The sequence below is a fragment of the Plecotus auritus genome (genome assembly GCF_963455305.1).
Source record: "Plecotus auritus genome assembly, chromosome: 3".
In the NCBI taxonomy this organism is placed as follows: domain Eukaryota; kingdom Metazoa; phylum Chordata; class Mammalia; order Chiroptera; family Vespertilionidae; genus Plecotus; species Plecotus auritus.
Genome location: NC_137772.1, coordinates 169,702,103 through 169,729,585, shown reverse-complemented (window position 1 = coordinate 169,729,585; position 27,483 = coordinate 169,702,103). Strand labels below are relative to the sequence as shown.

The 27,483-nt window shown below is 40.7% G+C and overlaps 1 protein-coding gene across 3 annotated transcripts; it reads right to left on the bottom strand.

The window, feature by feature from the left end:
• Positions 1 to 1,229: 1,229 nt before the first annotated feature.
• On the bottom strand, positions 1,230 to 25,564 carry PRIM1 (DNA primase subunit 1). 3 transcript variants are annotated; one of them, XM_080660317.1, is made up of 13 exons: positions 25,355 to 25,564; positions 24,620 to 24,777; positions 20,569 to 20,675; positions 20,427 to 20,500; positions 19,063 to 19,199; positions 18,591 to 18,649; positions 16,249 to 16,358; positions 15,633 to 15,721; positions 15,337 to 15,466; positions 12,963 to 13,032; positions 12,004 to 12,095; positions 4,726 to 4,824; positions 1,230 to 3,313 (listed from the first exon to the last, which is right to left on the bottom strand). In XM_080660317.1, exons 1-13 carry the CDS (start codon positions 25,455 to 25,457, stop codon positions 3,294 to 3,296), a joined length of 1,248 nt encoding a protein of 415 aa, XP_080516443.1. In that variant the 5' UTR covers positions 25,458 to 25,564; the 3' UTR covers positions 1,230 to 3,293. The 3 variants fall into 3 exon arrangements, with proteins under 3 accessions (XP_080516443.1, XP_080516444.1, XP_080516445.1); XM_080660318.1 differs by having other exon boundaries at positions 25,335 to 25,532; XM_080660319.1 differs by lacking the exon at positions 25,355 to 25,564 and adding an exon at positions 24,979 to 25,120.
• Positions 25,565 to 27,483: the final 1,919 nt, after the last annotated feature.

The following is a 27,483-nucleotide window of genomic DNA, read 5'->3' as shown; positions in this document are numbered from 1 at the left end:
AGAATGTAAAATCAGTGTTTTGTTAATGAAAAGGCTCTGACTCCCATACTCTGTCAGCCCTACAAAAGGACTCAACAAATACAGTATATTACCTGAACCGGTTAACACTATTTGACCTATGGCTTTAAGACAACTGTGGTTGCCTTTTAAGGAAGCAGTGAACATTCAAAATGCTCTGAAAGCTACTTTAAAATTTTCAAAATCTTTACCATAATGAAGTAAGAATTAGGATTAGTGAATTAGGATTAAATGAGATAGTGGAATTTACCAGGAATGAGAAATTTTGAAATTCTCTTCAGATATGAGAGGCAATATTGTGGAGCGATTAAGAACACAGTCTATGGGCCCTGGACAGGTAACTCAGTTGGTTAGAGTGTGGACATGTTTAAACCAAGGTTTTGGGTTTGACCCCTGGTCAGAGCACATATAAGAAGCAACCAATGAATGCATAAATAAATGGAACAACAAATCGATGTTTCTCTCTAAAATTAAAAAATAAAAAAGAACATGGACTCTGAAACCAGATTACTTTGAATCTCAGCTTGGTTACCTAATAGCGACCTTAGGCAATTAACCAATTTGTGCCTAATTTCCTCACCTGCTGATAATGGCAGTTACTTAATAGGATTGTTAGGAAGATTAAATTAGGTAAAATATATACATTACTTAAAACGTATTTATTGTTACTACTAGAGGCCCGGTGCATGAAATTCATGCACGAGGGGGGGGGGTCCCCTTAGCCCAGCCTGCACCCTCTCTAATCCTGGACTGCTGGCTCCTAATCGCTCACCTGCCTGCCTGCTTGGTCGCCCCTAACTGCCCCTCCTCCCAGCCTGGTTGCCCCCAACTGCCCCCCCCTCCCTGCTGGCCTGGTTGCCCCACGCAGCCTGCTTGTTCAGTCGTTTGGTTGCCCCTCACTAACCCCCCTGCCGGCCTGGTCATAGGCAGCCATCTTGTGAGGGCACAAGGGTCAATTTGCATATTACCTCTTTATTATACAGGATTAAACTTATAGGTAGAATTTCTACCTAAGTAAATAAATGATCTGGGAGATTAGTCAATGCAGTCTATTTACCTTGAGAAGAAAAGTCCAGCAATTGCCAATGATCTCTTTAGACAAATAAAACTACCTACATTTTTACCATTGCCCTTTCTTTCCCAAAAAGCCCACTAACTTTTCTAACTCTGCTGTTAATAACTCACTAAGGAAGGGTCTATTTTCTTTCTATGGGTTTCTTTATAAATTGGGCAAGTTTGAAATGGAAACCAGTTCTATGCCCTTTGTTTCTTTAATTCTTACATATATAGGAGTTGGCAAATCAAGTAAGAAAGTCAATAGTCTTTTTTTTTTTTTTAAATACTTGCCTGAGGATATTTTTCCCATTGCTTTTCAGAGAGTGAGAGAAGAGAGAAACACTGATCCACAGGTTGCCTCCTGAAACCCAGGTATGTGGCCTTGACTGGGAATTGAACATGAGACCCTTCAGTGCATGGGCTGATGCTCTAACCACTGCACACACCAGCCAGGGTAGGAAAGTCAGTAGTCTTTGAGTATTTTTCTGCTGTCAGGAATCAAACATTTTTTCTTACATGTGTATGATATGTTTTATAATTAATTTTATGGGCTAGTATACCAACTTTTATCCAAGGACTATATTAAAGCACTGAAATACTTCAATGCTAGACATATTGGAAGCTTAAAAGATCTCACTGAAAGTGTAACAACAATCCTATTCTCATTCTGAGTTCTTAAGGTGGACCAATGAGTCTTTATTAATTTTGTATTTAGGAATTTCAATTGATCCACTTTTTCCCAAATTTGAAGACTGAACAATACATAGTACACAGAAGCTCAAGTAATGCAGAATTTTGAACCATAATCTTTAATATTTTTTCTTAAAAAATTAGAAAAGAAAGAAATGCAAGGCATTTCAGTATGTTGACTGTATTTTAGGGTTTCATATAAACCAAATGATTATATAAAAAGAGGCTGTGTGGCTATAGAGAAAACAATGTTAAAGGAAATGCAAAGGAAGGAATATTTTCATAAGTCACAGAAAGTACCAGTCTGATAGCCTGCTTCCCAGTATTTCTCAGAAGACAGAATGCAAACCAAAAGGGATGTTTTTTGTTTTGAATCCTCACCTGAGGATATTTTTCCATTGATTTTACAGAGTGGAAGAGAGAGGGAAAGAGAGAAACACCGATGAAACACATTGATTGGTTGCCTCCTGCATATGCCCTGCCCAGGCCCAGGCTGGGGAGGAGTCTGCAACTGACATAGTGCCCTTGACCGGAATCAAACCCAAGACCCTTTGGTCTGCAGGCCAGTACTCTATCCACTGAGCCATACGGGCTAGGGCAGAAGGGATGTCTTGCTTAGACTGGTTGTTAAATCAGAACAAAGAAATCTGACACTTTAGAAACTATCACACAAAATCAAATACAGGAGAAATGAAAACTTTAAAGTTATCTGGATATATAGAAAGTCCAAGTGTTTTGACAAGTATAACAGGTTTTATGTTGGTGAAGTTGGATATTTTTTTTCTAAGCTGCTTCTTTACGATGTAGACTAATTTAATTGTTCCAATTGTTCTGCAATCTAAGAAGGAGCTACAATTATAAGAGTTGTAAACAATACTCTACTAGGCCATATTATAATCTAGTAACTCATGTCTTTTGAATTAAAGTTTTGGTAGGTTTAGATGCTCAGTTTAAAATGATTTTGAAAAGATGGGCAGTGGGGTGTGGCCTGATCTACAAAAATATTAGTAAGCAAGGAAGTGACTGAATACACACTGCAGGTATAATTAAGTGTCTAAGACTTAAGGATAAAGCCTTAATTCACCTAGAATATTCATTCCCATGATAAAAGCCTAATATGCAAATTGTCCCCTCAACTGGGGGTTTGACTGGGAGTTCAACCGGGAGGCGGGGCCAGCCAGCCAACTGAGGGAAGGGAGGCCCTGGCCAGCGGCAGCCACTAGGGACCCTATCCGAGCGTGCATGAATTTTGTGCACTGGGCCTCTAGTCTTTATATAATATTAAATTTTTACAAATTTATCTGCAGTCGACTTACTCTGCCCATTATTGTTCCTTCCAGCAGCCTGGACACTGCTTTGGTAGTCTTAGGAATCTTTTCAACATAATTATTCCTCAAGAAAAGGAAATTTTGCTTTGAGCATTAAAATGCATACAAGGTTCTGCCATATTTATTTAATGACTCTTGAAGTATTTGATTCTTGGTTGAAGATAGAAGTTATCCACATTAGTTGGAGGGGAGTTGTTATCTTCAGAAGTCTTTTTGTAAATCTAAAATAGAATAGATTTTTATCAGAGGATAGTAAAAGAAAACAAAACAAAGCCCATTCTGATTTGCTTAATGCTTCCACTAAATTAAAAAAAAAAAAAAAGGCTATGTGGCATAAAGATTTGCTTTCACATGTACTGAAGCCCACATTATAGGCTGGGCTAGTACAGAACAAGAATACAAATATCGCCAGTTGGAATGGCAGCTTTAACAAGGCTTTCCAAGTTCAGAGTCATCATTGTTCATTCAACAGGCACATATTTGAGTATCTACTATGAATAGAGCATTATTTTAGGCACTACTGTTTAGCCATCACACATTTTATTGTGAAGCAGAAAGGGAGTTTATATTTCTATAATGTTGGCACAGTTTTCCATGGTATTCATCAACCTCTTAAATAATATTCACGACTGATTTTTTTCTTTTGGCGTACACACATGCTCTGGTCTCTCCTATCCAAAGAATGCTTCCTTTGACACTGCTATACTCTTAGCACCTCCCTCTAGTTCCTATATTCAACAGGATTTTATCAGTTACCTACTGCATTTGAAACTTGATACTCTTGAAACTTTCCTTTCTCCTGGCTTCTTGGGCACTTTTACCTCCATCTTTCATCTCCACTTGTAAATCATTACCAAGTCTCAAGGGTTGCAGCTTTTGGAGATCTCCAATGCTACTGTCCTAATGGTAATAGCCCAATTGGCCTCTTGGGTTCTTTCTATCCCTTACCTCTCTCCAGATATACTGTTGTTAGATTTATCTTTCTAGACAAAACTACAAATCATGAGACTCCTTTCCTTAGTCTGCTTCTTCAGATTTCTATCTCATCACTTCCTGACATATCTTTTTCCAGATTAGCCATACTACTTGATGGCCTTCACAGTGACCCAATGCTTTTTTGTTTCTATGCCTTTGCTTCAACAATGAATAACCTGTCTTTTTCCACTCCCGTACCCTGATCTTATCAAATCTCTGCTGGAAATACTACTCATACTTTAAGGCATGATATATTGGCACACTGGGGGATTAGACTTCTTATAGCAGCATACTGAAGAGTTCTAATACCACTCTTTAAATATGAAATCTTCTCAAGCTATTTTAATCAGATGTTATCTCTTTCTTAGTATTTTGTACCAGTTAGTACTTCCTCAGGGCAGGAAGGCATAGTGTGGAATTCATCTTCGTATAATTCATCTTTGTTTTCCACATAGTACCTTACACTTGGAAAAGTGTAATAAATATGGGTTGAACTGAATTAAGGGACCTTAATTTTCAAAAACACTAAGGACAGTAAGATAAATCAATAACATTTTTGGGAGGGCAAGGACTAGAGCTCTAAAACTGCTCACTTGTTGGATGTTTTAAGCTACTATACTAAGATCTAAATAGCTAAAAGGGAAAGGCATAGTCTTACCACTCTTCTTGAGAAGTTCTCCTTTTCGGTATTTATCCAGGTTTTCAAGAAACTTTTCAAAAACTTTTACGTAAGGACCTAGACTGGTCTTCTTATAATCTAAATTATAAAGACCATGCATTAAAATTAGCATTTTGGCAGCAAGAATAACATGAAAGTATAATTTTAAGTTTCTTATTAAGAATTCTATAACAATGTTGTCTAATAGAAATATGAAAACATATAATTTTAAACAGTCTAGTAGCCACATTAAAAAGGTGGAATTGATTTTAATATTTTAACTCATCCCAATATTCAATATCTAAAATATTATTTCAAAGTATAATAAAAATATCTCATATTCGCTTTCATACTAAGTCTCTGAGATCTAGTATTTTGTACTTTTACATCTCAATTTAAATGCTATGCTATCATCAGAAATACTTGATCTATATTTAAATTATAAAACATGCAATTAAAAAAAGTAGGCTCATATACCCCAAATTTCCAAACATACATAAAAGTTTTCTAATAATTAAATCAACCACCAGTTTTTAAATTTAAATCAATTAAAATTAAAAATTAGCTCCTTAATTAATACCAGCCACATTTCAAGTGCCAACGGCCCCAGGTGGCTACTGTATCAGACAGTACTGTCCGAGCACCTCTAAACCTCATGGACACGTCTACTCCAGTAGTCAGGCTTTCTAGTATTCGACCAATATAACCTATTGTTATGTGGCAAGTTCCAGCCAACATTTCTTTCTTTATAAAGTGTGGCTTCAATAATAGTTTTACCAACAGAGCAAAACATTAAAAATGTGAAGTCAGGGCCATGCCTTCTGGAGATGATCAAAAGTTTGTGGACACAATGCATTAAGTACAAGTATTCTTTGATATATAAGTGGTCTGTACAAAATTTTGAATACAGAACCTCAACTATCCATTTAATTACACAATCTATAATTAATACCCAATAGGGGGGAGAAAAATTGGAAACAAAATGAGATTTAGATTTTGATAGTATGTTATGTCTGCATGGAATTAAAAGTCCTCAATAGTTCACTGAAAAGAGTACAAAAAGAAATTATACTAAAAATTTTTTATTAAATGTGATTTAATTTACTTGGGACTGGAAATGGAATCCTGATGTGGGTATTAAGGATGAATATCTGGCCCTGGCTTGTTTAGCTCAGTGGATAGAGCGGCGGCCTGCGGACTGAAAGGTCCTGGGTTTGATTCTGGTCAAGGGCACATGCCTGGGTTGCAGGCTCCATCCCCAGTAGGGGGCGTGCAGGAGGCGGCCAATCGATGACTCTCTCATCATTGTTGTTTCTATCTCTCTCCCTTTAGACCTCTCTGAAATCAATAAAAATATATATTTTTTAAAAAGGATGAATATCTGATCTGTGGCAATTAGGAAAATACATTATAATTTTATTGTAAATCTTTACATATGAATTTTCTTATAATAAATAAACTTATACCAAAGAAATGATTTAGTTTGGGATTAACTACATAGAACTTAGAATCTTTAATTCAAGATTTTAAGCTCCTTGAATGTAGGTCAATATATTTGTTTCAACACTGTGTAATATATACTAAACTAGTGGCCCGGTGCACAAAATTCATGCAGAGGGGGGGGGGGGTGTCCCTCAGCCCGGCCTGCACCCTCTCCGATCTGGGACATCGCTCTCACAATCCGGGACAAAAAGGCAGTCAGACATCCCTCTCGCAATCTGGGACAAAAAGGCAGTCGGACATCCCTCTTGCAATCTGGGACTGCTGGCTCCTAACCACTTACCTGCCTGCCAGCCTGTTCGCCCCCAACTACCCCCTCCCCACCGGCATGATTGCCCCCAACTGCCCCCTCTGCTGGCCTGCTCGCCAACTGCCCCCTCCCTGCCAGCCTGATCGCCCCTAACCGCCTCTGCCCTGCCACCATGACTTTGTCTGGAAGGTCTTCTGGTCTAATTAGCATATTACCCTTTTATTAATATAGATAATTTATTTAAACAAGTATTTACTAGCTGCCTATTATGTAATAAGTATGATGCTAGAGTCTAAAAGTATAAGCCAGCTCATGACTCAGTGGTTAGAGTGTCAGCCTGGGCACCAGAGAGTCAAGGGTTTGATTTCTAGTCAAGGTCATGTCCCTGGGTTGCAAGTTCAATCCCAGCCCCCATCAGGGTGTGTGTGGGAGGCAACCAGTGGATCAATGTCTCTCTCTCTCCTGCTACCCCTTCCCCTCTCTCTAAAAATCAATGGAAAAAATATTATCGGGGGTGAGGATTCACAACAACGAGTATAAGACATACTACCTGGTCTTAAGAAGTTTTTTGTTTTTTTTAAAATATATTTTATTGATTTTTTTACAGAGAGGAAGGGAGAGGGATAGAGAGTTAGAAACATTGATCAGCTGCCTCCTGCACACCCCCTACTGGGGATGTGCCCACAACCAAGGTACATGCCCTTGACCAGAATCGAACCTGGGACCCTTAAGTCCGCAGGCTGACGCTCTCTCCACTGAGCCAAACCAGTTAGGGCTGTTTTTTAAAAAAATATATTTTTATTTATTTCAGAGAGGAGGGGAAAGGGAGAGATAGAAACATCAATGATGAAAATCATTGATCGGCTGCCTCCCGCACACCCCCTACTGGGAATTGAGCTTGCAATCCAGGCATGTGCCCTTGACCAAAATAGAACCTGGGACCCTTCAGTTCGCAGGCTGATGCTCTATCCACTGAGCCAAACCAGCTAGGGCTCAAGAAGTTTTTAAATAAATTGGAAAAACAAGTTCTATATGTAATAACAGAAAACCTATATAATAAAGATGTAATATGCAAATGGTTGTTACGCTGTGAAGTGTAACGACTGATCACGTAATGACTGGATCACGGATTAGGAGGGTGGGGCAGCAAGCTACAAGTGGGTGGTGGAGAGCTACAGGAGGGGGCAGGTCCATGGGTGAAGAGCTACTGGAGGGCAGCAGCGAGCTACTGTGCACGGATTTGTGCACAGGGTTACTAGTCCTATCTAATAAAGAGGGAATATGCTAATTGATCATCATGCCCTCACAAAAGATGGTGGCGCCCACAGCCAATAAGGAGGGAATATGCTAATTGACTGCCACACCCTCAAAAATGGTGGCGCCCACAGCCACAAGATGGCGGCTCCTGGTCCCCTCAGGCCTGCTAGGGTGCCTGCCTCTGGAGTCCCCCAGTCCCCTCAGCCCCCCAGCCGCCCAGGGCCGGCCCGAGGCGCAGGCAAGCCTTGGATGATGGCTGCCCGGCCACCCGAGGCTCAGGTAACCAGGGCCGCCTGAGGCTTGCGCTGCCAGCAGTGGCAGCAGCAGAGGTGTGATGGGGGTGTTGCCTTACCCTCATCGCCGGGTTGCCTCCCGCCCCTGAGGGCTCCTGGACTGTGAGAGGGGGCAGGCTGGGCTGAGAGAACCCCCACTCCAGTGCATGAATTTTCATGCACCAGGCCTCTAGTTTATAAATAAAGACCAAAAAGGCCTATGGATAATTATGAGCCCAAAGAATTGACCAATCAATATTGACTAAAGTGGCTATGAACTGGGTCTCAGATAAAAGATATAATTAGATAGTCAGGGAGGAGAGTGGAGAACATTCTAGGATTTGGGAGGTAGAAGGGAAGGAGCAAATTGTACTAATCCTATCTAATAAAGAGGGAATATGCTAATTGACTCTCACACTGTTGCAAAGATGGCAGCACCCACAGCCAATAAGGAGGGAATATGCTAACTGACTGCCCTGCCCTCAAAGATGGCAGCGCCCACAGCCACAAGATGGCCATGCGCCTGCCTCCAGAGTCCCCCAGTTCCCTCAGCCCCCCAACCCGCCAGGGCCGGCCCGAGGTTCAGGTAACCAGGGCCGGCCGAGGCTTGCACTGCTGGCAGTGGCAACAGCAGGTGTGATGGGGCGTCGCCTTCCCCTGATGGCTGGGTTGACTCCCGCCCCTGAGGGCTCCCAGACTGTGAGACAGGACAGGCCAGGCTGAGGGACCACCCCCTCCAGTGCATGAATTTTCATGCACTGGGCTTTTAGTATGAAATAAGGCAAAGACTTAAAATCACAGCTACTAGAGATAATAGGGAACTTACGTATCAATTATTTCAACCTCCCACCACCTCTAAAGCATCCCTGACTGAATGATGACTATTAGCTTATTTATGCATACTTGAAATGATAGGCAGTTCAGTTTATTTTTGAACAGTTATGATTATTAGAAAATTTCTCCTTAAAGAGCCAAAACATGCTTCCTTAAAACCCCTGAACAAAAGAAAAAGTATCCAAAGAGATAATATTAAATTAAGAAAACTGTTAGGCCCTGGCTGGTGTGGCTCAGTTGGTTGGAGCGTCCTCCCATGCACTGAAGGGTCATGGGTTCAATTCCTGGTTGGGGCACATACCAAGGTTGCAGGTTCGATCCCCAGTTGGGCATGTGCGGGAGGCAGCCAATTGATGTTTCTCTCTCCCTCCCTCCCTCCCTGTTCCTCTCTTTCTCAAATCAATAAAAGCATATCCTTGAGTAAGGATTAAAAACAAACAAAAAGAGAAACGTCAATGGGCCGGCCCTGGGCGGCTGGGCAGCCGCCATCTGAGGCTTGCCTGTGCCTCGGGCCAGCCCTGGGTGGCTGGGGGGCTGAGGACAGAACACTGATTGGCTGCCTCCTGCACACCCCCTACTGGGGATCAAACCTGCAACCCAGGCATGTGCCCTGACCACGAATCAAATCAGCAACCTTTTGGTACACGGGATCATGCCCAACCAACAGAGCCACAGTAGGTGTACTAACAGGTTTATAATGTAAATATCAGCTCCCTGCCTTACTTCTGACCATCTTCTTGAATGGCAACCGATTTTTCTTTTCTAGCACCCATTTCTAACAAATGAACACTTACATTGTTATTTAGAAATCTGAGGCCATTCCTTCTAGGTCTGCTTTTTTTTGGGGTGGGGGGGATGAGGAAAGTAGGCTGGGGTCTGAAAGCTCTTAAGATCTTTTCTTAATTCTCAGTGTTCTGAAATTTCAAATGATGTGCTTTGGTATAGGTCTTTTTCTTATTATGCTGAGCCCTTTTAAGATAGTACTCATTACAGGGGTGTTTTCCTATGTAATTTTGACAATTATTTCTTCCCTGTTTTATTTCTTTTTTTGAAACTCCCATAGTCAGATAACAGACCTCCTGAAATAGTCTTCTAGTTTTAACTCCTTAAAACAATAACCATCACTGCCACTACCACCATTTTTGTATTACTTTCTGGGAAATCTCAATTATTCTTTTCCAACCCTTACACTGAACTTTTTATTCTAAAGATTTTTTATTTCTAAGACCTCTTTCTTGTTTTATTTTTAAATTTTAAAATTTTATTGACATTAGAGAAAGAGGAAGGGAGAGAGAGACACACACATTGATTTGGTGTTCCACTTATTTATGCTTTCATTGCTTGGTTCTAGTTAGTATGTGCCCTGACCGGGGATTGAACCCACACCTTGGCTAGGGACAACACTCTAACCAACTGAGCTACCTGGCCAGGGCTCTTTCTTGTTTTATGAGTGTTTCTTTTTTATAGTATTCCGATCTTACCTGATAGATGTATTATCTTCTTATTCTCTGAGATATTATTTTTTAAATTTTTATTGATTTCAGAGAGAAAGGGAGAGGGAGAGATGGAAACATCAATGATGAGAGAAAAATCATTTAAGCAGCTGCCTCCCACATGCCCCAAACTGGGGATTGAGCCCGCAACCTGGGCATGTGCCCTGATCAGCAATCGAACTGTGATCTCCTGGTTCATAGGTTGACGCTCAACCACTGAGCCACACCCAGCTGTGCTGAGATATTCGTGTTTTAAAAAAAGGTTTCCTTTGTTCCTTTCATTGTCTCTTTTCTCTGAGTTCCTTTTTCCTTTCCTTTTCTTTGTTAATCCAAGACAGAGAGAAACATAGATGTGAGAGAGACACATCGATTGGTTGCTTCCCACATGTGCCCTGATCAGGACCGGGATCAAGCCTGCAACCAGTATGTGCCCTTGACCGGAACTGAACCTGGGACCTTTCAGTCCGCAGGCTGACGCTCTACCCACTGAGCCAAACCAGCTAGGGCTCTCTGAGTTTCTTTTTCCAGTTTACTGGTATTCTGATTTTTCAAATATTTTGAACAGAATACTTTTGTAATTACTCCATAAACTTTAATAGTGGAAGTACTATGTTTAGGTATTATGTTAGAGCTGGAATAGATAAAGTGATATTTGAGCTTGGGCTTTGAAAGGGTAGCAACATTTGACTAAAAAAGGTTAAACAGAGATCACAGATCTGCTCTGCCCATTATAGTAGTCACTAGCCACATGTGGCTATTTAACTGAAAATAAAATGAAATTAAAATTCCAGTTTTTTACATTTCAAGTGCTCAAAAGCCACATGTGGCTAGTGACTACCATACTGGGCAGTGCATAACATTTCCATTATCATATAAAGTGCTATTGGACTCTATTACAGAGTGTCTCTTGGCTGTTGGTATAAGATTTGATTTCCATTAGCAGGGAGACTTGTAAATTCTTGAATTTACAAATTGTAAATTCTGGAATGTACAATTCAATCACATTTGAGTCATATATTTACCATACCACTCATCTGGATACATAAAAAACAAAGTAAAGGACAAAAGTACTGCATACCATACATAGTTGTTTAATAAATAGCTGTTGCTCAGTTGGTGTGGCTCAGTGGTTGAGCAACGACCCATGAACCAAAGACCCATGAACGGTTTGATTCCCGGTCAGGGCACATTCCCAGGTTGCAGGCTTGTTACCCAGTAGGGGGCATATAGGAGGCAGCAGATCAAAGATTCTCTCTCATCCCCCTAGATGTTTCTATCTCTATCCCTCTCCCTTCCTCGCTCTAAAAAAAAAATCAATGAAAAGATATTTAAAAATAAATAAATAAATAAATAAATAGCTGTTAAATCTAAGAGTGAGATTTAAACAATTATCAATACCAGTTGACAACCTAATCTTGCAATGTAGATCCTGGCATTTAGATATTGCTTAGTAAATAATTGATGACTCAAATTGGATTTAACAGCACCACTGGGGTGGGCAATTGCTGAAGGAGAGAAACATTGTTATTACATTATTTGCTATTGAGTTGGTTTCAGGACAAACACTGCTCCATTCTGGGCTGATCCAAGGGGAATTAATTACTGGAGTGGCAGAAGGATGTCTATATAAATAAAGCTTATGTTAAAATGAGACTTCAACGTATTAACCTACCTCTGGTTCTATGTTTGTTATTGGACTCAGTTTTGTTCTCCTCTTTTTCTTCTTCATTAGTGGAAATGGCATCTAATTCATGGCAGATGGAGCTACAAATAATAGAATAAGAGAATTTTAAAGTTGGTTCTTGGGCAACATTACCCAGTGTATCATAGCACATGAATCTCTCAAGATTTTCTGTGAAAAAAATTATGTGGCCAACTAATTTGGAATATTCTAAAAGCCATAATCTCTTCTTGGAGTTTTCCATGCATATTAAAGACTGGAAAATCTTTTTTTTTTTTAAATAATTAAAAGAGCAGAGACTCAATGTCACTCATTTCCATCATGAATAACTCCACAGACTGAGAGGCAGGAAAATGTTGAAGTAATGCAACTTATCCAGCCACTGAATAGGCTGGCTAGAACTGGCACAAATTCCAAATTACTCTTGCATACACTGTCCCCCCTGCCTGGCCATGAGCACAGTCAGGCAAGGTCTACGGGTATGCCTAAGACTGGGAAATCTTGCAGTAAAGAACTTTTAATCTGTTTATGTTAGCATTTCTCAAACTTATTTGAACTTAAAAATCTTTCTTTTTTTCCCCCCAAATTATAAGAGAAAGTCTATTTAGAAAGTTACAGAGATAGTAAAAGTGAGCTAGCTGGGCTGTGTAGGCTTAGGAAACAAGTTAGAGAGACAGAAGCAGGGCCCTTAGAGCTTAGCAGTAACATACCTGGGGGAAGATGAAGGAGAAGGGAAAGGTGCCAGTGTGCTCCTGAGGGAGAGCACACTTTTTCTTGCATAACAGCAGCTGGAAAACTAGTGCTCTGTGGAACTCACTAGGAAATGTTGCTCTACTAGGGCATCATATAGCCGCAGAGCGGCTGCCTCTCTGGCAGGGATCTAATCCATTCTACTTCAAATTCAGAACAACAATCACAAACAGAAAAGTGATCAATGATCTGGAACATACCTTATGGTTGGAACAGTAAACGGATCAAACTGATCCACTTTCTGTAAATCAATAGGCACTGAAATTCGACCTGTAAGAACCAAAAGTTATAAACTAATGATTGCGAATACAAATCATTATAGGCTGTTTTGGCTAAAACTTTAATTAGAAAATTAAAATTTAGAAAAAGGGTTAGACTTACTGTTAAGTACAATAGAAATATAAATTAAAAGTACTTTCATATTAGCTGTGTCTTTTATTTTGTTAAAAACACCACCAAAACATAGGTGTGAAAGACTGTTAAGCTATTACCTCGTTGCTCTCATCTCTACTTTTATTTCTATCTCCCTCTTCCTAATATCCTCCTATATTTAAGTACAGAATGATCTCAAATTGAGTAAGTCTTGAAAATTGAATGAAATAGATGGACAGAGTTCATTTCATTACCTTGGTTTATGTGCTGAGATCAAAACAGACACCTATATGTTAGGCATCTTGAGAAAGCATTTTGGAAATAAAATAGACATTACACTACCCTTTTATAATATTCACACCTGGGACTCTACATAAAATTTGTCACACCTCAAAAATGAGATAATGAATATAAAGAATGCCAGGTGAGTAACAAATAAAATAATTAAGGGAATTGAGAGTTGATGTTAAAGACAGAGTAAAAAGACTGCAGCTAATTAATGGGAAAAGGATATAATCAAAATGTATTCACTTACTAATGGACACAATTATTTACCCAAACCTTGAATATTAGAATAAGGGATACCCACTGAAGCTTTATTTATTATTATTTTTAAAATATATTTTATTGATTTTTTACAGAGAGGGAGAGGGAAAGAGAGTTAGAAACATCAATGAGAGAGAAACATCAATCAGCTGCCTCCTGCACACCCCCTACTGGGGATGTGCTCGCAACCAAGGTACATGCCTTCGACCGGAATTGAACCTGGGACCCTTGAGTCCGCAGGCTGACGCTCTATCCACTGAGCCAAACCGGTTAGGGCTGAAGCTTTAGAATTAAACTTAAAATATTAAGCTTATTACTGAAAGAAGCTAAAAACATAGCTGACAGGTTTGAAAAAGAGCTACATAAATGTATGGACTATAGTCATTATAGATTATTAGAGGCCTGATGCACGAAGATTGGAGCAAGAGTGGGCCTTCCTTCCCCTGGCTGCTGGCACCGCCTTTGCTCCGGGCGGAGCCGCCTTTTCGCTCTGGCCCGGAGCCGCCTTCCCACACTGCCCAGAGGCCTGGAGTGGCTGGGGCGGTGAGGAACGCCTGTGTTGTCGCCATGGTGATGACGCAAGCATCCCGCCCCGCCCCCTCGGTGCCTGTGTATGCAAATTAACCATCTTTGTTGGGTTAATTTGCATACTCACTCCTCATTGGCTGGTGGGCATCGTGAAGGTATGGTCAATTTGCATCCTACTCTTTTATTAGTGTAGATTAAGGGGAACTAGGCAATTTGGGAGAACTGAGTATGTGACAGTTTTCTAAGTGCTTTATATTTTAGATGGTCACAATAACCCACTGAGGTAGGTACTATCATTATCTCCATTTTACAGACAAGAAAACCAAGGTACACAGAGCAATTTCCCTAACATCCCACACCCAGTGGCAGAGTTGGATTGTTGACACCAAAAAGGACAACTATATACTTTTCTAATGGATGGAGTAAAGTTATGCCAATATAGCCACTTTACTGGTAAAGTCAGTTTCAGTCCATCAAATCTTATCTAAGAGAAATCTTATCTATGTGAAAGAGAAAAGCTAAAACTATTGAAAAACTACTGAGGGAGGCAGCATAGGAGAAGCATAGAACTCTGTTCCTAACTCTAAAACAATTTGTTTTTAGACTATGGACAAGTCACTTTAACTTCTTAGGCCACTGTTTCCTCATCTGTATAATGAGAGCTATTGTCCTGTAATTTCTAAGTTCTTCTGCAACTCTAATTCTAACATTGAACCACAGAAACACAACTGAATATGTAAACTCATCCAGTAGCTACTAATCAACAATTAAAAAAATAAGTTAGCTCAGCTGGTGTGGGTCAGTGGCTGAGCGTTGACCTATGAACCAGTAGGTCATGGTCGGATTCTTGGTCAGGACACATGCTCATGTTGCAGCCTCAATCCCCAGTAGGGGGTGTGCAGGATGCAGCTGATCAATGGTTCTCTCTCATCATTGATGTTTCTTTCCCTCTCCCTTCCTCTCTGATATTAAAAAAAAAAAAAAGTTAATTTAGGTATTAACTGACAGAACAAGGCCTCAATCTTTAATATGTCAGGCATCATATGTATTCACACCTAGTGGCATGCTTGCTAAAACAAATAACTTTCATTTCTTTTTTTAGTTCCCCTTATTTTCTTTTTATAGTACCTGTTTTAGGATGAACACTAAAAGGGCTCTTCAGCAAATGATTGATTCCTTTGCTAACATTGATATCCAGCCGTGGAAAACAGTACTGGAGCATGATCTCCCACTCAAGCAAGTGTCCATATCTGTCATTCTAAAAGGAGATGCAAGTCCAGCATGAGGATCAGTAGGAACTTTTGAGGATTTCTTTCAAAGTGGTTAAAAAGTGATCTCCAATCATCTTTAACTTAAATGGCAAAACAATCAGAGTTTAAGAATTATATTATTATATTTATAATACAGATTTCCATGTTATATACCGGATATATGGCCACTTTCTTCAAATGCTCCCAACGCTGAAGTGAACTGTGATGCTTTTGGAAGATTTGTTGAAGGTCATCATGCATTGGTGATGGGTCATTAAGGAACATACTCATTTAGGGCACATCAACAAACAACTTATTTTCTGTGTGTATGACCACAAGAATATCTAGTTTAGATAGAAAATAATTATTGTTTTCTAAAATGCAAATATTAAACACTAGAAAATAACCCTGTAAAAATAAAGTGGTGATATGACAGAATGTCAAAATAACTATATAGTTTAACTAAAATCTTTCCCTGGTCTGTACATATTTTGACTAAATGATTCAGCATTCTTTAAATAACCATTAATCCTAGGACTACCAACTTCCATAAAGAGGAAATTTGTTTATGAAATGGCCTCATGTCTTACTGTATTCCAGAGGAGAGATACAAAAATGTAGAAATACAGGAGATGTTTTGTATAAAAAAGATTAAACTTATAAGTATATGAGAAAAATATTAGAAAAGATTGTAAAAAAAAGAGATTAAGTATATGAGAATATGCAGGCAGAACACATATATAATATCAATACAAGTAGCTCACATAGAAATGGTCTTGGGAAAGGATATTTTCAGGAATAAGAGCTAAAATCTTATCGCAGCTTTCTTTACTTCCAAGAATATCTTGATCAACCAAGGCATATTCTTCAAAGTATTTACTTATTATGTTTATAGATTTTCTGTAGGAATAACAATAACAAAGTCCCAATATATTAGCAACACATATCCCACATAGCTTTTGTTGCTATTTTGACTGAATTTCTAGAACTTAACTAGGTAAAATGGGACTAATACCCTTCTCAGAGTTATGAGAGTTAAGTCTAAGGGGAAAGAACCTAGCATAGTGCCTGGCTTAGAAGAAATATTCAAGCCAAAACCGGTTTGGCTCAGTGGATAGAGCGTCGGCCTGCGGACTCAAGGGTCCCAGGTTCGATTCCGGTCAAGGGCATGTACCTTGGTTGCGGGCACATCCCCAGTAGGGGGCGTGCAAGAGGCAGCTGATCGATGTTTCTCTCTCATCGATGTTTCTAACTCTCTATCCCTCCTCTCCCTTCCGCTCTGTAAAAAATCAATAAAATATATTTTAAAAAAAAAAAAAAAGAAGAAATATTCAAGAAATGTTTACTTCTGAAACTCCACAACTTAGCAGGTTAATAACATCATAAATACAGGGGTGGGCAAAGGTAAGTTTACAGTTATATGTACAAGAAAAAGTTTATTCTTGTATTACTTATTTTTCCATATGAACAACTGTATACCTACTTTTGCCCACCCCTGTATATAACAAGGATAGAAAGCAACCAATTCAGGACAACATAATACATCAGTAGTAGAATGTGGGATAGTCTACAGTTTCTACTCTGAATTGCTTGTTTTAACACCTCAACAATTATATAGTGCTTAGCAATCAGCAAATAGAGTTCACATCTACTGTTTTGTTTCATTTTTGCCACAACTCTAAGACAGATGGAGCAGATATTATTCTCCCCATTATACAGATAAGGAAGTGGAGGCTCTAGTATTTTGTTAAGGTCAGAGTAATTGGCAGAATACAGACCTTACTCCTAATGCAATGCTCTCTCCACTATCCTAGAGAAGTAGTGAATTCAATGGAAGAAATATGGGTTATGGTATCAAACAAATTATATAATCCCTCCAAATCTTACTTTGTTAATCTGTTAAGTGAAGATACCATCATATCCCTCATGGGGTGGTTGGGAAAACAAATGAGAACATTTGTAAAGCACCTACCTATCATGAATATGTAACACACAAGAGACACTCAATTAATTCTAGCTATTATTGTAAAACTAGAGGCCCGGCCTGCCCCCTCTCACAAGTCTGGGAGCCCTCAGGGGATTTCCTACTGACAGCTTAGGCCTGTTCCCTGTGGCCGATCAGGGGAAGGCACTGCCCCCATCACCCCCTTGCTGCTGCTGCCTCTGGCCTCCCTCTGTGGGAGGTGACCCGGTGATCAGGGGAAGGAGACGCCCCCATCATGCCTCTGCTGCTGCCACTGCCAGCCGCGTGGCTGCCTGAGCCTTGACCCGGCCCTCGCCTCGGGCCGGCCCTGGGCAGCTGCAGCCGCCATCTGCGGCTTGCCTGAGCCTCAGGAAGCTGCTGGGGCTTTGTCCGGAAGGACGCAATGTCAAGTCCCCACCCACCCACGCCTGCCACGCACGCAGCCTCCTGATGATTGGTCGTTACGGCGTGATAGTGTGATAACCATTAGCATATTAGCTCTTTATTATATAGGTTGCTACCCAGCAGAGAAAATTGATAATAAGGTGTATAGAGCAAGAACAGAGCCAACTTTTTGGACAGCTTTGACAGTCCAACATGGAGTCACTGTCAGCCATGACAGTGATGTCAAGTGCTAAGCCAAGACTGAGGTAATAGGGTGTAATGGGAACACCTTTATGAGGGGACTGGAATGCCCAAAACTACCAGTCTGGATGGATAAGGACTCCATATGGACACTGCTATTAGTGGGACCATCACAGTAGTGGGCTATAAGAACTCAGAGCTCCAACCACCCAATGCTGGAGCCTGGCTGTACCCCAGGTAACACTCAGAGCCCACTCCACCGGCTGCGTGCTGCCATTCTAGGTGCTTGGCTTGAGACTGACACCCATCTCTCCACGTGCGGATGCTGCCAGTGGCTGGGACTTCCCTGAGGAATACTCACTCTGTTGGTTTCTGTCAGGTAAGCTCTTCCTCTCTATGTGAACCTGAATGGGATTCTACTGGCTTATTGGGAGGTCTCCCCTAATAAACCTGGCACTGTGAAAAACCAAACACATGTGAGTGACTCCTTTTGGGGATGCTTCCTTGCTCAGGACACATGTACTACAAGCATATGCAGGTAAAGCAGACACAACTTAAACTGCATGGAGTCTTTTCCAACAGACCTGACAAAAGGGTGAATTCTTTCACTTAGGTGAACTTTCTTTTTAACATCTTGACCACCCTGAAAAATAAACCATCAAAAAAGACCTTTGTGTATATTATATAACATAAATGAAATAATTAAAACATTTCTATGATGTGTTCTAAAGATATTAATTTGTGTAAAATAGAAAAGCTTATATGCTATTTTATATAGTTTCAATACCTATAACTTTCTGGGTTAACTTTACTTGACTTAATTGAACAAGAAAAGTAAACTATTAATCTTCCTTTTGCAACAAAGGAGGATACTTAAACAAAATATGAAATATCTTTAAAAAATATAGCACTATGATTTTAATTGATTTGCTAGTAAGATCACCTACTCTGGAAAGTGGATGCTATAAAAGATAGTTTAATTTTGTTAACTAAACATACTATGCTTGGTAACATCCAGCAAAAAAAAATAAATGCAAATCATTAAGAAGAGCTTACCTTTACAAGACTCAAATACTCAACTATCCCAGACCGTACTGCGGAGGACAGTTTTCTAACTGAGTCATCACAGACCCAACAATGAACACCTCTTCTTCCAGAATATACCCAGAGGCGATGCTTAAATCCAAAGTCCTCTGAGGAGGGGAGACAACAGGTTTTAAAACAAATGTATGAACTCCTGGTTCTTACTTCCTATTTTCATTTTTACCTCTTATCCACATGTACTCACTTTAACTATACTAAACTATTTGTAGTTTCCCATCCCTTTCTCCCCCATGCTCTTGATTTTAGGACTTTATCTATCCTGGTCTTGGACAAGAATTTCCTCCTGCCCCAGCACTTCCATTTCTCTCCCTTAAAGACCCAGTCAAAGGATATTAGAGGAGTTAATAAATTTAAAGGGCTTAGAACAAGGCCTGGCACATAATAAGACCCTATTTTATTATCATTCTTTTTAAAATTTTTAATCCTTACCCGAGGATATTTTTTCCATCAATTTTTAGATAGAGTGGAAAGGAAGGGAAGAGATAGATACAGAGAAACATAGATGTAAAAGAGACACATCAGTTGGTTGCCTCCTGCATGCGCCCCTGACTGGGTCCAGAATCAAACCTGGAACCCTTTAGTGTGCAGGCTGATGCTCCAACCAATGAGCAAAACTGGCTAGGGCTCCACTGACTTTTTTTTTTTTAGAGCGTGAAAGGGGGCAAGGTTGAAGAGAAGGGAGGGAGAGGAGGGAGACATCAATGTGAGAGACACATCAATTAGTTGCCTCCCACAAGGGCCCTGACCAGGGCTGGGATCGAACATGTAACCGAGGTATGTGCCCTTGACCGGGAATTGAACCCGAGACCCTTTGGTGTGCAGTCCAAGACTCTAACCACTGAGGAACATTGGCCAGAACTTTGTTATCCTTATCATCACCTCTTCTGGGAAGCCTTTTCTGATCCAATCTCTTCCCATTTGTATATCCACTCCTGCTGTCCTATATTCCCATAGCACCCTGTGCATATTACTTAACACAAATGCAATCTTCCGTTTTCTTATTTGTCTCCTTCTTAGACTGTGTAACCTACTTGAGGTAAGAATTGTTTTTTCGTATTTCCCTCATGTAGGACAGCATCTAGCACACAGAGTTGCTCAACAGATGATTGAATTGGGGAAAAAGTCACTGGTTTGATCACAGCTTTATTAGAGTTTCAACTATAACTTTATTGTAATCTTTTATTTTCCTATTACATGTTTTAAGGAAACGTGTTAGAAATTTATGGGATTTGATTATAACATGGTATAGATGGAGTAATATTTAAAGGAAAAGACATTCTTACATTTGACCCCACTCACACAATGCTAATACTTGCCCTTCAATGCTCGGTCGATGATGCGTATGGCCATTGTCATGAGGGTCCAGCACTTAGAACATATGTCTGCAGAACTGGAGGAGAGTCATCGTTACTCATTGTCAATATCACTCAATCTACCAACAAAGCCTGCGGTGCTTACCTACAACAGCTCCTCACATCATCATAGTCTGTCATGTCAATGTCAAACACCAGTTCTTTTTCCTGAGCCTGGAAAGCTCCCAGCTTCACTGTATTATGTTGATTGGGCTAAAAGTGTAAAATATCAATCAGTTTCTATAAGAGCTGCCATGCTTGAAAAAGTGACCAAAGAAAAGTGAAGAAACCATATAATGCCAAGCTGATGTTAGTTCATTAATTCAGATCCTATAAATCCATAATTGATGACTGTAACTTTCATCTACTTAAAGCAGGGTTTGGTAAATACATATTATCATCAAAATTTTTTCCCTAGTTCTACTGAGATATAATTAACATTTGATATATACACTAATAAGAGTAAGATGCAAATTGACCATACCTTTGCAATGCCCACCAGCCAATCAGGAGCAACTATGCAAATTAACCCAACAAAGATGGTGGGTTAATTTGCATATGCAGGCGCAGAGTGGCCGGGGGCAGGGCGGGACACTTTGCGTCATCGCCATGGCAACAACTCAGGCGTTCCACACTGCCCCAGCCACTCCAGGCCTCTGGGCAGTGTGGGAAGGCGGAAAGGCGGCTCTGGGGCGGAGGGAAAGGGCGGCTCAGGCCAGAGCAAAGGCCCATTCTTGCATGAATTTTCGTGCATCGGGCCTCTAGTTGTATAATAAATATTTCACCAATAGAAATAATAATAAAGTCTTTATAGTTTTTTGGTAAGGAAAAGTACCTATAATTAATGCCCTACTGCCGAAACCGGTTTGGCTCAGTGGATAGAGCGTCGGCCTGCGGACTGAAGGGTCCCGGGTTCGATTCCGGTCAAGGGCATGTACCTTGGTTGCGGGCACATCCCCAGTGGGAGGTGTGCAGGAGGCAGCTGATCGATGTTTCTCTCTCATTGATGTTTCTAGCTCTCTATTCCTCTCCCTTCCTCTCTGTAAAATATCAATAAAACACATTTAAAAAAAAAATAATAATTAATGCCCTACTGCAGTGGTCAGCAAACTGCAGCTCACGAGCCACATGCGGCTCTTTGGCCCCTTGAGTGTGGCTCTTCCACAAAATACCACGTGTGGGTGTGCACATACAGTGCGATTGAAACTTCATGGCCCATGCGCAGAAGTCAGTTTTTGGCTCTCAAAAGAAATTTCAATCGTTGTACTGTTGCTATTTGGCTCTGTTGACTAATGAGTTTGCCGACCACTGCCCTATTGCAAGGTGTTCTTTTTTTAAAAATTGAGATTTTATCCTTTTATTTACTTACTTATTTTTAATATATTTTTATTGATTTCAGAGAGGAAGGGAGAGGGAGAGAGAAATATCAGTGTTGAGAGAGAATCATTGATCGGCTGCCTCATGCACACCCCCTACTGGGGATTGAGCCTGCAACCAGGGCATGTGCCCTTGACCGGAATCAAACCCAGGACCCTTCAGTCCGTAGGCCAGCACTCTATCCACAGAGCCAAACTGGCTAGGAAGCAAGGTACTCTTAAGGATCTTTATTTGTTGCCAGACATATAAGTAACAAAAATGTATTTTAAATTTTTCATTAATTCAAAAAAATGTCCCCAATTAGTTTGAACTGAGTCTTTGGCTCAGGCTGTAGTAGTCTCCTTTGAGGTTATTGATTACCAGATAAAGAAGACCGACAATACAGATACTTATTTTGCTCCATCCAAACTTGCATAAAAATGATAGTGAAAGCTTTTTTTTAAGAAAGGCACAATAAGCCTTTTTAAAAAAAAATACAAAGAGGGGACAATACCACCATAATTTTTTTAAATGATTAAAAAAAAAATATATATATATATATATAGATATATGTATATATATATTGATTTCAGAGCAGAAGGGAGAAGGAGAGGGAGAGATAGAAACATCAATGATGATGAGAATCATTGATTGGCTACCTCTTGCACGCCCCCTACTGGGCATCGAGCCTGCAACCCAGGCATGTGCCCTTGACGGGAATCAAACAAGGGACCCTTCAGTCCACAGGCCGATGCTCTATCCACTGAGTCAAACCGGCTAGAGCACGCTTGCCGGCCTTTTCTTAAATTGTTTTCTCTCCTTCCTCTGGGATTTATAGTCAGAAAACCTGGGTTCAGGTCCCAGCTCTATCATTTAGAAACTGTGTGACCTAGGAAAAAATCATTTGAGTTCTCCAGGCCTATTTTCTCCTTTGTAAAAAGAACAGTGAGAATTTCTATGAAAAACAAATTATACAACATCTGAAAAAGTTCCATACAAAATCTATTATCCCATGTGTGTATTTTTCCTCCATGCGTGCATTTTTAAGGAGAGGAAGGGCAATTTTAGTATGTTCATTCATTGAACAAATGTGTACAGTGTAACCCTAGCTGGTTTGGCTCAGTGGATAGAGTGTCCGCCTGTGGACTGTAGGTCCCAGGTTCAATTCCGGCCAAGGGCATGTGCCTGAGTTATGGGCTCGATCCCCAGTGGGGGACAAGCTGATCGGTGATTCTCTCATCATTGATGTTTCTGTCTCTCTCCCTTTCCTTTCCTCTCTGAAATCAATAAAAATATATTTTAAAAAATATATGTACGGTGTACTCTCTCTACCAGGCACTATTCCAAGTACTTAAAATATAGCAGTGGCAGGGGGACAGGAGAGATGGCAGGCTGCAATAGGCCTTAGTGAGTAAGGACTTGAAGGAAGTGAGGGAATGAACCAAGATATTTGGGGAAATAGGTTCTAGAAAGTGAAACTTCTTGAGCAAGGGCAGTGTGGCAGGGGTGGGTGGGTGAGGGAGAGAGAGGGGCTTTTAGTCTGAGTGAAATGGGTAGCCACTGGAGAATGGTTTTGAGCAGAGGAATCACAGGATCTGACTTTTTAAAGGATCACTCTGACTGCTGTATTAAGACTAGACTCTTGCCCTAACCAGTTTGGCTCAGTGGATAGAGCGTCGGCCTGCGGACTGAAGGGTACCAGGTTCGATTCCGGTCAAGGGCATGTACCTTGATTGCGGGCACATCCCCAGTGGGAGGTGTGCAGGAGGCAGCTGATCAATGTTTCTCTCTCATCGATGTTTCTGGCTCTCTATCCCTCTCCCTTCCTCTCTGTAAAAAATCAATAAAATATATTAAAAAAAAAAAAAAGACTAGACTCTAGAGCAGTGGCCATGCCCCACCTAAGGACCTCTAAAATCCTGATGCCCCCCTGTGACATATAATTCTTATTATTCAAAAAGTGAACTCCTATTCATGTGGAGGAAGCCTAAAAGGCCATTAAACAAGCTTCTAAAGAACATGGCATCCATGAAAGAGAAACATAAAAGAACAAAAGGACAGTTGAAGTACTGAGGAAGAAATCACTAAGAAATTGTTAAAAAAAAAAAAAGTGACATGAAAAAATAGCAGTTTTAAGAACTGAAATGCATAAATATGTCACAATATATATTTATATACTGTATATGAGGCCCCTAGAACCATAAGAAATGCAAAAAATTCACTGTTAATAACTCATTCTCGAAGTGCCCCCCTTAAAAATCAAACTGCCCTCCTGCGGGGCGTGTGCCCCACGCTGGGAACCACTGCTCTAGAGTCTACAGGAGCAAATTGTTAGGAAGTTTTTACAGTCATTCAGATGAGAGATGATGATGATGGTAGAAGCACTGGTAGCACTAGTTGGATTTTAGGTATTATTATGGTAGAGATTTCCTAATACAAAGGATGCAGGAGCGGGAGGGGAATGAAGAATAACTCCAAAGCTGGGAGAGAATGCAATTCTCTTTAATACCCTTCCTTAAACCATGCTGATTTCCACATTTAGTCTTTTGGCCAGATACTCAATTTTTTTTTTTTTTTTTTTTTATCCTAGTGAGAATGCAACCAATTCTCATACAAATTATTTCCAGTCAGTAATGTACAATATCAAAGAACAACAAAAGAAATTACAATCAACTTGCAAAAACAGTTAAATAAGTGTTCCTCTTCTAATAGAATAAATTATAAAAATATAATCACAAAACGCTGGGGGTTCTTGGTGCTTTTAAAAAAACAACAAAATACATAAAAACCAAATTCCTTACCCTGTGGGAATATACCGCTCCTATATCAATCTTGTATGGATTCATTTTCTGCATCTCCTTTTCCAAATCACTCTGGTTGTTGAAGGACTGGTAGCGAATGTAAATATCATCTTTCAGCGTGAATGAAAATTCACGGTGTTGAAAGTAATTCTTTATCACTGCAAATAAATGTACATTTTAAAGTTAATTTGGTAATTTTAATAAGCCCTTTGTGCCCAACACTGTGCTACAAGTAAAACAAATAAAAAAGCCAAGGCCTAGTCTCTAATTTGAAGGGGCTTATTATCACACGGCATCTCATAGGGAAAAGTGAAAACGAGAAAAAAAGATGCAGAAATATTTTAAATATATAACGCCACCTCAGTCTCCTCAGTGGGCACTGATACATTCTGCTGCGACGAATTAAGTACCTCTCCTCTTCCGCGAGATGCCCCTCTCACCCTGATGCAGATCGTGCCTGTGCGACTTCATCCTACGACCGAATAACCCCTTGCTTGGCTCAGGCACCGAATTTGAGTCCGGCCACGCAGTGGTAGGAGCGGCGGCTCTGCCTTTCAGAGTGGCCGGACGCTGGTCATTAAATCCTCTCTCGGCCCATTTACATTTCAGAGGTAGTGGTGGGGAGGGCTCGAGATAATGCCTGGGCACTACATCTTGACAGGCGAAAGTACCCTCCCAGAACCCCTTCACATCCCCTTTCCGACCTACTACCCACCCGCTCCCCGCCGCCATCACCTCCGCCATAGTTGAGCCAGCGATAGTACTGGGCGTAGGGAAAGAGCCTCCGGTAGTAAAGCTTAAGCAGCTCGGGAAGCTCGGCTGGGTCAAATGCCTCCATGGAGCGCGGTACTCAGCCCCGGCAGGATTGTGCAAGAATTGGCGGGAACCACACAAGAGCCGCCCCCATTGCGCAGGCGCATCGTGGCCGCGGCCCGCCGTTTGCAGGGGTCGCTGGGAATTGTAGTAGCCACTTGGGAGGTTGGCTTGTGGCGTGGGAGGAGCTCCTGATGTCCCCGCCCACCCGCTTCCACAAAGGGTCCTCTACTCAGGTGCACAGAGGAAGGCCGCGCCCATTCCAAGGAGATGGTTTGCGGAAAGGTGAGCCCTTCAGCATATTGACTTAGGTTATAATGAAGGAGTAAAAAAGATGTTCGCTAATTTATGAATATTATAGAAATAATGCATTTAAACAGTGTGAACCAATATCTTTCAGAGGGTTTGGAAATTAGTTCTTCATCGGATTACGGGGTCCAACATGTGGAAATATTTCTCAACCAAATGGGAAAAGCAGAGGCTATTTATTTAGAGCTTGCTATATCGCCAGGGAGTCAGCTACTGTCACTTGCATTTTGGCAGACTAAAAGGCAGGCAGAGGAGAGGGAGATCTTTATGGTGGAAAAAGGTTTCAGATGTGCACTGATTTAAGGCTATTTGTATGGGGAAGATGTAGGTGGGCTAACTACGAGTGGGGCATCCTATGTGATTTGGTTACAGGTGCCTATTGGCTTTTTTTCCTGGTTGGTCCTAAGTTAGAAGTGGAGACAAAAATTAGGGAAGTTGCCACTTATTAATCAGCTTCTGGCCAATTTGGGCCAATTGTTAACAGGGATTATTGTTTGGCTTCCTGGACTATCACTAGAGACAGGGGGTCTGATTTATAGCAGGCTGGCTTCCTGGGCTATTTATTATAGAAAAGAGGGTCTGTTTCCTGGGTACGCTTCTGCAAGTTGTGGGTCAGAGTTCTGTTTTTAAATATGGTCTGGCTATTGTTTTTTTGTATATTCAGTCTCTCAAATAGAACACCCAGGAATACTAAAATTGGATTTAGAGGAAGCTTGCAGAATCATGGAGAGCTTGACAAGATGAAAGGAGCCTGTGTGCTATAGATATGCAGATCAGTCAATCAGTCTTACCTGGTCTCCTCCTTGCAAATGTGGACTGTGGATGGGCAGTCTGATAGTAATCACTATCGTGTTACTTTAAAACCATCATTTTCATGAATTTTATTTTATTTAAAAAAATATTTGTATTGATTTCAGGGAGGAAGGGAGAGGGGGAGAGAGAGAGAAACATCAACAGTGAGAGAGAATCATTAATTGGCTGTCTTCTGCACCCCCACACTGGGGATGGAGCTCACAACCAGGGCATGTGCCCTGACAGGGAATTGAACCGTGACCTCCTGCTTCATAGGTCAACACTCAACCACTGAGCCATGCCAGCTGGGCATGGATTTTATTTTTATAATAATAGTAGGAGAGCAAGTAGGGAATAGTCTATAGTAAATTATTATTAGCCTAATCTTGTAAATGATTATGGTCTCTCAGCTCCTGTGGGCAGTGTGGTAAAAAATGGGCTCTGGGAGGATCGTACTTATTTGAATATTCCTAGAAATCTGGCTTCCTGCACAAATCTTATTTGATTTTCACAATCCCTATGCATTCTGTTTTGGGTAGGGTGAATTTCATTGCTGGGAAGGTTTTCACTATAACAAAAGTAACAAGAATGCCATCCCTGGAGAGTGTCTCCAGAACATTACCCTGGACTTTTTTTTTTAACTTTAAATTTATTTATTGTCTAAAGTTTTACATATATCTCCTTTTACCCCACTTGACCCACCCCTCCCAAGCCATTCCCACCCTGGGCAAGCCCCCCACTGCCCCAGTGTCTATGTCCATTGGTTACGCCAATATGCATGCATACAAGTCCTTTGGTTGCTCTCTAACCTCCCTCCCCTGCCATTTGTCTCTGGATCTATTCTTTTTTTTTTTTTTTTAAATATATTTTATTGATTTTTTACAGAGTGGAAGGGAGAGGGATAGAGAGCTAAAATCATCAATCAGCTGCCTCCTGCACACTCCCCACTG